General features: G+C 36.7%; 1 protein-coding gene across 3 annotated transcripts in view; it reads right to left on the bottom strand.

Annotated features, from left to right (window-relative positions):
* dock8 (dedicator of cytokinesis 8) overlaps positions 1 to 12,801 on the bottom strand; it is an 84,838-nt gene that overhangs the window by 51,262 nt on the left and 20,775 nt on the right. For 2 of the 3 annotated variants that reach the window (XM_088630046.1, XM_088630048.1), the window contains 6 exons: positions 9,611 to 9,786; positions 8,791 to 8,862; positions 7,209 to 7,317; positions 4,301 to 4,513; positions 3,607 to 3,692; positions 2,860 to 2,926 (listed from right to left, as the gene is read on the bottom strand). In XM_088630046.1, the coding sequence (XP_088486172.1) occupies positions 2,860 to 2,926; positions 3,607 to 3,692; positions 4,301 to 4,513; positions 7,209 to 7,317; positions 8,791 to 8,862; positions 9,611 to 9,786 (723 nt within the window). Of the gene's footprint in view, positions 1 to 2,859; positions 2,927 to 3,606; positions 3,693 to 4,296; positions 4,514 to 7,208; positions 7,318 to 8,790; positions 8,863 to 9,610; positions 9,787 to 12,801 lie in introns of all 3 variants that reach the window. The other variant, XM_088630047.1, reaches the window with a different exon arrangement.

Genomic DNA, 12,801 nt, shown 5'->3' on the forward strand with positions numbered 1-12,801 from the left:
ACCTCTTTTGTTTTTACTCCCATTATAACATAACATAACATAACATAACATAACATAACATAACATAACATAACATACAGTACTGAAGAGAGACTGGAGGGACTTTTACAGCTATGATAAAAGCATTTTTATAGCTATTATATGGCTTAAGAACAGAACATATCAATCAATGGTACAAATTTCACCCTGTCCAAACATACATTCAAAAAAGGATCAGCTTAGTTTTTTCATTCATTATAACTCTTCTGATATCTGTGGTCCCTCCTCTGTTAGGTTTATCAGGCCTACCACACCTACACATTTAACCCCTAATCAGAGCCTGCTGCAAGCTGGATACCTACAGTACTACTTAATACATGTCCTTAATTGAACCTGTTGTATTAGGAACATTCTGCTGGCTATACAGGCACTTTCCCTTAAACTTAGAAATTACGACCCTGGAGTAAACACTTATTTTCTATAGAACTGCATAAAAATGAAAGCAATGAAATAACAATTAATTTTTGTTATTGCTTCTTGCAACGTGAAGTGCTTCCAACAAGAAAAAATAAAGCAACATACTGAAAATATCAAAGGCTGCTTTGTATTATTGTTAAATACCCACAAATAGCACGAGACAAATAACCTACAATTTATTGCACCCTAAATAAAATACTTTATTTTCTTGTTCTAGTGGTGTAATAAGATGCAATTGAAAAGTGAATTTTTTTATTCAGACATAAAATATATAATTTGCTGTCCATAATGGGAGTGTTGTGTTGAGCTACATCAGGCCTTTCAATTAAAAATTACCAGATCTCAGTTTCTGCACTGTGTAATGACATGGGAAAGCATGTGCTATTACACTGTACCCCTAAAAAAAGTAACTTTTTAAATGTGAAATAGGAATGTGTAAAGGGTGCACACAAAAAAGCTCAAAATTTCAACAAACATCTGTTTTTTCACTGCTTTTTACTTACATTATTAATTTGAATTTTAACTGCTTATACTCTGCAGGAAAAATTCTGATGGTGATAATAGAATACTAAATGAACCAACTTCAATGGCTTTCTTTATTTTTAATATGAGGAGCAATTAGGTGGAAGTGAATTTATTACAGAAAACAAAAGCCACTTATTTAGACAAAAGGTTGCGAGAGTATGGAACCCACACATTCTGCTGCAGCTGCTTCCATTACTTCTTTCAAGAAACAGCTGAATGAAGTTGTCAGATAAATTAGCAACTAACGATCATACAGCCTACATGGGACAGATAGCCTCCTCTCAATTGTAACCTTTCTTTCTTATGTTCTATTTAATGGAGTTTTTAATGAAAGTTCGGGAGGAATGAAGGCAGCCGTGCTCATTCGACACAATTCTCACTAATCTGCTGCAATTCTCACTAATCCTGACGTAAGCAACCGGTCTCCATAAATATCAAACGTCACCCTCTCCTCTTCCTCGTTTGTTTTCTGCATCCCTCCTCCACCCCCTCTCCACCTTTGCAGCTACCCAATTGGTCGCATGGGGGTCCTATCCTCCCCGTCCAACGGCCGGGAGGTTGGCCCTCAGCCAAGCGGGTTATGCCAAATCTCCACATCCCAATAAACGATTCTAATTTCTCCCAAGATTTCGGCTGCTGTCATTCCTCGTGAACCAGATATATATATGGTTATCACACATTTGTTTTCACATTTGTTTTTGGACAGAAGATATCATCCTTTTAGTCTTGTAACAAACATGTATAGCAATTAGGACTTTCTGAGGGACAGGTCGGAGCAAAATACATTGTCATATCCTAAAAAAGACCGCAGTAATTCTGTCCTGACTGGTTGCATCACTGCCTGGTATGGGAACTACTCTGCCTGGGATCGAGAAGTACTGCAGAGAATGGTGAAGGCAGCGCAGCTAATTAGCGGCTGTGAGCTACCAAACATCCAGGAGATCTACTCAGCTAGACGTCTTAAGAAGTCCAGGTCCATTCTCAAGGACCCCAGTCATCCCAGTCACAAACTGTTTTCTTTCCTACCATCCGGTAAACGGTACTGAAGCATTCAGTCAAAGGCTAACAGATTATGGAACAGCTTCTACAGTACCTCCAGACAATAAGACTGCTAAATAGCCAACCTGCAGCTCCTTCAGCAAATCACCCATAATAGCTACGTGGACACACAGTTTTCATTGTATTCGGCACACTGCACTACTTGGACATAATAGATTACATACACCCTGGACACATAGCAGCTCTATATTGAGTTTTGTCTGAGTTTATTTTATTCGATTTCTATTGCATTATTATCTACTATTATGTAACCTTATTTTGTAACTTTAATTTTGTGTTTTTTCCTCCCCATGGTGAGCTCGTAGAACAGACATTTCATTACCAGCAACTACTGCTACATGCTGTATTGTTGTGTATTTGATAAATAAACTTTGATTGATTGATTGTACTAGAAGACAGAAAATGCTGACTTTACAGATCTGGTTGATGCAGATTACTGTTTATATTTCCATCAGCAGGTGTCATTATACCCACCTGATCAGACGGACAAATTTAATCTATGATCTTTTGTGCTGGCTAACAACAAACTGTCATTGTAAACACCATAAATTACCTAACGTACAAGCTGATTCTTAACATAATCACAGCAACTTAAACTCACACAACAAATAAATGTATAAAATCCTTTAAAAATGTTTAGCACTGAAAATGACCTGTTTCTTACATTAAATCATGCCTTCCCAAAATAGTATAAAAGACACATTCAACCAATGAACGACATGATAATGTAGGTACATGATATCAGGGTCACATATTCTTTATTAATATAAATAAGACTTTAAGCAAATCTTTACACATTGAGATTTAAACTTTTGTTACCTTTTTCTTCTCTTTTAAATCATATAAGGCCAAAGTTGCAAACACTGGCTCTACTTCTATCTCAAACCTGAAAAAAAAGAAACAAGTGAGCACAAGATAACATTCTCATGAATGATGCACAAAGTAATATGTTTATTTGGATTGCAGTCTTCAGTGAAGATCACAGAAGTATATATATAAATAAAAAACAAAATTCCAAAGCGGGTCTTGGATTGCTTTTATTTCAATATGCTTTTTCAAATGATCCTCATAATCTGAAATAAACCAACTTTATTAAATTATTCATATTAATATCTGAGTCAAAAAGACTGTTTCAGGATTTCACAGAGGAATTACAGTAATAACAATTTAATAAGTACTCAAGCTGATGACGCTCCTCTGTAATAGAGAGAGGTTTTTATGCAGATTTCTTAAATAAATATCCAAATAGTTATAAACCAGTCAGGCAAACTGGAACTCTGAGCACCGTATTCTGTTGAAACAATCTCCAGCAGCCCCAAATCACATTAAAATACTTTCATGTTTAACTTAGTAGTGACAATAAATATGACAGCACTTCCATTTAACAAAAATAAAACACAATAACTAATTCTTTAACTCTGAAATTTGTCATATTAGCATTTGCACTTTATGATAATGAAATTTAAGACAATTGGCAAATTCTAGGATACTGTACACCTCTTTGTTCAGTACTATTTCTACAGACACAATCAGAGAGATTAAATGAGTGAAAAAGTGGAACATTACTTTATAGCCTGGCATTTAAGAAGAATCCTATGGCCAATGTGTTCCTTCGGACATTCAGGAATTGGCCTTATTTCCACAGCATCTTCCTAATACCAAACAAAACAGAAACCACGTTAATACACAAAGCCTCTCATGTACTTCCATTATACACCTGGAAGTAATGTGAGATCAGATCAATACAGCATGTGAGATCTAATAGCACTGTAACAGTCATTTATAAATGTGTCGTACCAGCTTTTGAGAAATTAGAAAATAACCGGTGGGTTAACTTTAAAGAACAAATAGGTACTCAAATAATAATGAGTAGAAAAAAAAACAATATACAATCATGGAATGTAATTTCATTCAGAGGTAAAATAAACCATGCAATAACTACCCAAAATGGTTTAAATAAAGCAAGGTAAAGCAAATAGCACAGGTATGGTACACTTTCTTGTCTTTGAACCACTGCAAGCACTTTGTTGTTCTTTGCATTCTGCTCCATGAAACTGAATCCCAGAACCCCAGCGCTGCGAGGAAGCAATGCTAACCACTGCGCCACATTGCCGACATTATAGCAAATCATTTCTTCTATTCAATTAACCTGTAGCACCCAAAAGTAACTGTGACCAACCTTTTATTCAAAGTTCGAGACTTCGCGTTTTGTATTAATTGTAGCGAGCCCTACAAGTCCCTGACAAAGCCCCACACTTGCCTCATCAGTAGGCGGGTACAGTGCGAAGAGCTCTGGGTGCCGGCTGGCCTGACGAGCCTCCTGGTTCTGTCGGTCCAGGTCCTCGGGGTTGCTGAACTTTAGGAGGTTCTCCACCCGGCTGTCGGGCTGCAGTCCGCGCAGGTCGAAGTCTGAGGAAGTGAGGGTGGCCCGTCCGGAGTCGTCACACAGAACTGACAGCGGCGGAGGCTTCGCCTGCAGGGTCAGACAGCACTCAAAAACATCAGACCTGAGCAATGTTCCACCTAAAAAATGCATGACTCTTGTATTGCTTGACCACTGTCCTTGCATGATTTCTTATTTATATATATTTTTTTAAATGTACTAGCATCTTTGAATCTTCCTCAGGCCACTTTATGTGATGGAATTAAAACAAGGCTTTATGTTGCGTAATGGCATTGAATTGCACCATTTTACAAAACCTTGCTGTTTAATAACAAAGCAGCCTGTTTCTTTCAGATATATTTTTTTTCATTGTTCACATTCGCCATCTCTTTTATGAAATGTGTCATACCAAATAAACCAAATATAATTCATTTCCACTGAACCACTGAAACGCTCAAAATACAGAACAAACTGAACTTTAACACAATATGAACAAACAACAGAGTTAACACTCTACATTTATAGTCAGTCTCGGAGTACACTTTAAAAAATTTCTATCCATGAACCTAACCTTAATATACTCTTAATTAACAGAGTTTGACCACATATCTCCACGACATAAACATTGACATCATCTGATCAACAAATGCACGATTGTACATTAGGTAAAATAATCTACAGTGGCATAATAGCATTGTCCTCCAAAAACAGAAAAATACATTTCTTACAGTCTACAACTGCTTCTGAGTTCTATATAATGAATTTTATGAGCAGGAGCATTGTTCAGCACCTGATTTTGTTATGTACTTTTATTTTTTACCATCAGTGTACTTAATATTCCCCATAGATGGTTTGGGATCTTTCTGCTAACCACAGAGATCTTTTTGTAATATTCTGTAGCTCAGCTGCCTGCTTTCAGGCTACATGGATTCCAAAGTCCTCGCTTCTGTGTGACATAATAGAGCAACCTAAATAGTCACTGGTTTCTCAGGTTCTCTAGACGATTGCTAATTAACAGAAACTACAGAAGAGACACATTAGTTTAACAATAGGCCATTTTAGCTCAAACAAATTCTTGTACCCATGGAGTCCACAGCTAAAACAACAGCTTTCAGTAAAGCAATTAAGATTTTTGGCTCATGCTGCTTGAGACTAAACTCAATGAATATTCACAGAAGAATTTGTTTGCATACTTTAAATAAACAATGAAATTCATTCATCTGGGAAACTGCATGTGAAAAGTGTATTGCCTCCACTTTAGCAGACATGAGTGCAGCAAAATCCATTTAAAATAATCAAACAATCAAACAATATCCACAAAGAAAAAATCACATAAGCTTCAACAATCTTTCATTTCTACCTCTGAAATGCAATTAGTTTAATAATGATCCACAAGTGAAGCCTTATGAAAACAGCTGTGCTTTACAAGAAAACATACTCAAGTTTTGAGTTCTTCACTTAGTACCATGGTCACAAAACTGCCACAGAGCAGAATCTGATCTTTTAACTCCTGAAAGGAATTATAAGCGTAAGTAAATGCCAGTTTCACTTGTATATGAATGAAAAAATCTTCATTTGATTTGCACCAACTCATCCTGGTGTGCAAATGGGACCACTCTCAGCTTTCCACAAAGTGTGAGTTTACACAACTTCCTGCAACAATACATCTTCATAACCACTTCCAACACACTCAGAAAAGTGCAGGAATGGTCCCAGGACACTATACATTAAGCTGCATACTGAAACACCAGGTATGTAATACAAGCCTATTTAACATCATACCAAAATAACATGTATCAGATGTAAGTATTTAAAAATAATAAGTTCAAATTTGTCATTTTGTTTTTAGCCTAGATTTTTTGTAGATTTGTTAGTCATACTTGTTGGCTGTTATGATGCATTTTAAACCACAATAAAAGTTAAATGTACACAATAATGTACACAGTAAAACCTCCAATTTACACCACAAATTAGGATAAATTTCCAGGTATGCACAACACCATATTCTGGGATTCAGAACAAGGCAAAACTTCTGATGATGTGCTGTGACCTTATTAAATTGTAAAGAAAAAGGCTTGTAAATACATCTCCTTTAATCCAATAGAAATATTGCTCTTAACATCGAGACAGGTTTGCTAACAAATACTACTTATTTGTTAACTCTGCATGCAGATCACATTTCTGCTGTGAAATATCTGCTGCAAACCTGTACTTATTCGCTTGTACATCACATTACAATCAATGATTTCTTAGTCTAATATATGAAACATTTGCATCATTACTTTAGAACGAGTTTGAGAAAACAAAACTTGCATATCCAATTACACAGGGGCAGAAACTGTATATCCTTACAAAATGTCTCTGTATGAGTTCGGGATGCTAATGACAGAGTATACAGTATCTGGCTATGGTGTTAGAATTATAATGATATATTGTATGTAGCTTCCTGTCAAATATACAGAAAATAATTTAACCCATGTCATTTACAGTGAGCAATTCATATTACTTCAGTGTTGTGATTGTCACAGGTCAAAATGCAATAAGTTTAAAGTCTGACATTTATTTAATTCAGACATAAACATATAAAGCTGAACTTTGTACAGTACATTAGCCATCAGCAGTCTGAAAGTGTCTGAGTGCACTCTCCTGGACAGTTTATAGAATAAGACAAATAGTGTTTGGTTCAAAGATAAGTCTTGTCAACAGAACATTTTATACAATTAATAAAAGAATGCTGGACAGTTTTTGGAGAGATGTAGCACAAACCTGCTCATTTAGTGCTTACCGAGTATTCTTGGTTATCAGGCTGCACATCAGATTCAAAGGTTTGTTTCTGTAACCTTTTGTGCAGGCCAGTTCTCTCAGAATATATACTCCAGCCATCTCCCTGGAACCTGAAAACAGGGAAGAGTTTCCATAACATAGTATGTGCTTCTCACAAAGGAGTAAATAAAAAGTATACAACATACAAAAACTAAAACAGATTGCTGGAAAGAATTCTCTGGTTCATATGTAACCTTGTACTGCATTAAAGACCAATGAGATCTTTAGTCAAGCAGATTTTTTAGTTGTTTTTGATCCTTTGATTGTCAAGGACTTGGGAAACAAAACAATCCATTGATCAAATAAATCTCCAGTCTGGGAGATGGGCATCACTGGCCTAACCGATGAGCATAAATGTGCTGTGATTGATTCTTTAATGTAAGTGCTTCCCAAAAACCAGTAAGGTATGAGGTTATCATTTCATCAGTGTCCTGAACTCATTTCTTAAGCAATGAGTATTGCTTCTTCTCATGCACAGTATTTGAACACAGAGGTCTAAAAGATAGTTAAAAAATCGGCTGCTTCTACAAGACAGTATCTCATTATAAATATCACAGATTTTATGCGGAACACAAGTATTTTGCCAATCAAATGAACAAATGAAATACTGTTTGGTGAAAAATATTTTCAAATATCTTTTTATATATCTGACTTTCTCAAATTACCTTTTACAGTAGCTATATGAATATCTTTAAAAAACAAGTCAGTTCATACTGTTGCAACATTTACTACTACTAATTTATTTGTCTGACATTTTTATCCAGTGTGACAGAAATTTGCACCCATTTGTACAGCAGGGTATTTTTCTGGAGCAGTCTGAGTGAGGTAGTTTGCTCAGGGGTACAACAGCAGTGTCTAACCAGAGATATGAAGCCACAAATTTCCAATTACAAATCCCAAACCCTAACAACTGCTCTACATTGCTGTCTTTTTTAAATTTAGTACTGAAACCTTTGTAACGGTATTGTATAGACCAGGAGTGCTATACTTTAATGCTGTAATATTGCTCTATTCTCTCTGCAAATACTGCAAGGGCTGAATAAAAAACTAAAAAAATATAAAATAATCTGAATAAAGTATATCAACAATATATATATTAACAAAGAATCAGAAGAGATATTCAAGTAAAAGTTTGGATGGGATGAGTGTTGTCGAGTTAGTGGCGACCCTATGGACAGTTCCACTGTCACTAGTGTTTTCATAACAAGATACAGAAGTAGACTGCCAGGCCTTTCTTCCACGCAGATAGTGCGAGCGTTGTAGCCGTTGTCAAGGTAACGTGATCACCCGCAGCCAACACGGTGCCCAGCATGGGTTATTAGAGAACCTTGCACCCGACGTGGGACACGAACCCATTACCCTGAGCTCTACCAACAGAGCTAGTTGGGGCTAAGTAATAGTTATAGCTCTCTACAAATATTTGCGTTTAGAGCATAAATATCTATTCACGCTCACACGTGTTATATGACATTGCTCATCTGAAGACGTCCGGTCCCGGCTGGAAAGTGTGAGGAGCTGAGGAAAGTGCAGGGGGCGTGGCTCACCTCCTGCTGACAGTCAGCCATGGCTGTGTGTAGGACTGAACACAGTCCCTGACGTGGGGATCCAGCTCCTCCCTGTGAGAGACAGAGCAGAAGACACTGAACTGGGTGGACAAACTCCTGCACACTTGCTTCTCCTTTCAAGACAGTTAGCATTTCAGTCAGAATAAGAAGCAAAAGAAGATGAGAAGGAAGTATTTCATATAGCGCCTTTAGAAAATATCTCCTCAAAGAGCTTTACAGGAAAGGTAAACAAAAAAACTGATAAAAAATTGTCAAAGAAATTGTTTAAAAAAATGACAAAGATTTTTACTATACTATATACATATAAATATGGGGATTTGTATTTCCTCTGACGTGCTTCTGAAACATTTCCTGAAAATCAAGGCAAAAAACTAGTGAAGTAAGGTCTATTTTTTTCCTGCAAGCTATTCCTGTTTAAAAAAAAGTCCTACTGGACTGTCATCTCCATTAGGATCTAAAGGGAAATGGGATTTCAGCCCCAAACAAATTATTGCAAGCGATATTCAGATAAATATGTCCTGCACTCTAAACTTGGGTTCATAAACCAGGAGTGTCAAGAAACCCAAGTGAACTGACAGGATAAGTCATATTATTAACGTGGGACCTCCACAGTAGAACTGCACCTGAAGGAAATGTTTGTCAGTGTTGCTGAGTATAAACCTTATTATAATGTTCTCATTAAAAAAGTACGAAATACAGATGCCAGTCATCAGATACCCCTGACAGATCAAACTATTTTTCGCTCATATCTGAATCTGTTAATCGGGCCTCCATGGCGGGTCTTCAAGGGATGATTTACCCGTCCTCTGGGACAGAGTGCTGCACAGTCCTGCACTCCCTCGGGAAAAACTCCACAGCCAGATCATCTTCAGGAAAGTCTCCCAGCTCCTGCATCAGCTCCGAGTCTGCACTGCTCAGCTGAGTCATCAAGAATTCCTCCAGGTCCACTGGCTCCACTGCTTCATAAAACTGAGGCTTAGTGACACAAAAGAAAAACAGCTCTTTTAAGAAGGGGGCAAGACACACATCTAAAATAGACCAGCATTAGTCCTCTGTTTGTCAGTGTAATGAACGTGCACCTATCATGTCAGGAATGCCTGGGTCAATGGGCAGGAGTGCACAGACATCTACAGCAAAATTCCAAGCCACTCCATTAATAATTAACTAATAACTAATTAAAGAATAAACTGATTCCTCATATATACTTAGTATATTTCCTTGTAGTTTTTTACAGTTGATAATTTACAAGATGTAATTCAATCTACTACATCTTTAATGTATTTTGAGATTTTCCAAAATACTTTAAATCATTTCGATGATGCCTTGACAAATGGCATCACCAATTAATTACGGAGGAATACAGAGATTTTCAAGCCCTGTGTTGGAAAGTGTAACACAGTGGGATGCCACAGGAATTCTATCTTAAAACCATCCAGATTACATGAAACAAGCAAAGTCTTCTGACTCCACATTATAGCCTTTACGGGGTCAGCTAAGGGGATTATCTGTTCACTCAGAGCATAGACAACTTCATTTTAAACATTTTTCATTTCTGGTGGAGGTTGCATTGACTTCATTATTAGACACAGGAAGGGCGGCCAGCTCTACTGCTCAACTCCTGAGGGTCTGTTGGTTTTCTTTCCTAGAAGCCCCTAATTACCTAATTGGACTAATTATCAGTTACACTGATTTATCCTTTTATCCTTTGAAGACCAGAGCTGGACTCCCCTAGCTTACTTGAAGCTTCTGACTCCTATTGCTAATTTGTATTCATTTTATAGAAGACATAGATGATTTTACAATTATTTCTGGAGTTATAATACTAAACGTTCGCCAAATGAAGGGTATTTAACACTAAGAGCAGAGGGAACTTTGGTGCACACAGTTGCAGTATTCTACAAGTCTAGGAGCCACCAGGCTACTTGAAGCTGATACCCTTTTTTCTTTCAAGAATGACAAGTCGATTAGCTACTAGCAACTTAAAATGCTGAACAGGCCAAATGGCCTCTTCAGGTTAGTAAAGGTTTCTATTTTGTCATCAAATGATACACGAATGAAAATGGGCAGAAATTCGAATTCAAAACCAGGGAAATCAATGAAAGAAGAATAGGAAACAGGGAAATACTGTATGAATTGTTTGGATACATAAGGAACCTCAGGCATAGTAAAATACACTAAAAGTGATAAGTGATTTAGACATGTTCAGACATTTTCTAAAAAATTCAACCTGCTGTGCTCCCCTCTCAATTATATAGCCTTAGGGTCACACACAATTCACATTCCAATCTACATTCAGCTACTAATTTTCCATAACTCTGACCTGGAAAACTAAGCCCTACAGAGAGCCAAGAGAGAAACTTAACCCAAAGTTAAATTTCTCTTGCTGTGCTTGCAGGTTTGTCACTCAGGAGTAGAAAAAATGCATTGTTTTTCCTCCTTGGTCTAGAAAATTTCTGTTATTAACCGTAAATGTAGTGGATTTCAGTCAGATAAAGAATAGCTTAAATCTGCCCCCCTAAAGATTCAGGCAACACATGAATAAATGGCATTGCAAATAAACAGGTGTCAAATTTATGAGGCACACCCATGCAAGATATTATCTCTTCTCTTGCAAACATATATTTTAAGTAGGGCTGCCACTGACAATTATTTTGTAAACGATTAATCTATCGACTATTTTTATTGATTAATCTATTAATCCAACAACTAATTTTATTGAAATAATGCAAGTAGGGATATGAATTGATTAATTGTGACAGCCCTAATTCTAAGTAAAAAAACAACAAGACCAAATAGAATTTTAGTACTGTGCTCTGTATATCTGAAATGAAAGCATTTAGAAAAAGGAAGGCATGCAGAATGCTTACAGAGTACGAAGTAAAAAGAAAAAACAATCTGAGTACATTTCTTGCTTAATCACCACCCCAAAATTAACTAGTTTGATCAAATGCACGGCAAACAGAATTGTACAAATAGATAATCAATAGTATCAGCCACTAAATATTTAAAACCATGTTATTGAATCCACATAAAGATACAATGAATAATAAATGACTGATAGTTTTCATACAAAATGAGAATACACTAAACACAATGAGCTGTCAATCTTGAACAAAAAAGCACAATAATATAGGTTATATCTTGTGCATTCTTATGTTCTTTCATTTATGACATGGTTCATATTCTTAGTATCGGATGTCCAAAAGGATTTGTTTTTGCTGGTCTTTTTGGCATATATCACTTTCTATGCTAGTAACAGCTTCCAGCAAAACAGCAAAACAGCAAAACAGCTTCCACCCTTTGAAAATAACTTCCCCAGAAGTGATTGTAAGGATGATCAGAAAACTACAGCCATGCAGAGCTCCGAGCTCCAGTGGTGAAGTTTCAAGATTTGGTGCTCTGTGCATTCTCAGACGGACTTCTCCAAACCATTTCCGCGCTTTCTGCAGCAGACAAACAGCCGGCTTTTGCTGGCATGGTAAAGAATGGCAAACAACCCACTGAGCAAAGCTGCAGCACCGAATCAGTAAAAACACACACAGCCGGATGCAAAGTAAGAATTGAAGTAACAGGAAGAAGCAGGTGATAGAAACTATCCCTTTATTTTGTTCTAAAATAGACTTTTCATTTTTACCACTTCTGAATGAGGTATGCTTTGCTCCCACCAAAAGACAAATTCTGCAATGAAACACAACCAGCATTTTCTCATTTGCTAATTATATGGAGTGATGCCATAGGCATTATCTGATGGACAAAATGCTTAAAATCAATATAAGAGCAAACCCCAATCTAACTGAAATTTTTGCTCATGTTTAAAGACGGCATTCATGAAACAGCACGAGCAGGTTTGTGAAATAAACGGAGAAGAAAGAAAGTTATTCCTAGGTATCGGTTTCCACAACATCATTGGTCATATTGATTCAATGAACATAGCAGATAATAAAAGAAATGAATGGAAAAGTAGGCAATACAGCTTACGCACAAATAACT

The sequence above is a fragment of the Lepisosteus platostomus genome, chromosome 4, assembly GCF_059453375.1.
Source record: "Lepisosteus platostomus isolate fLepPlt1 chromosome 4, fLepPlt1.hap1, whole genome shotgun sequence".
Classification (NCBI taxonomy): Eukaryota; Metazoa; Chordata; class Actinopteri; order Semionotiformes; family Lepisosteidae; genus Lepisosteus; species Lepisosteus platostomus.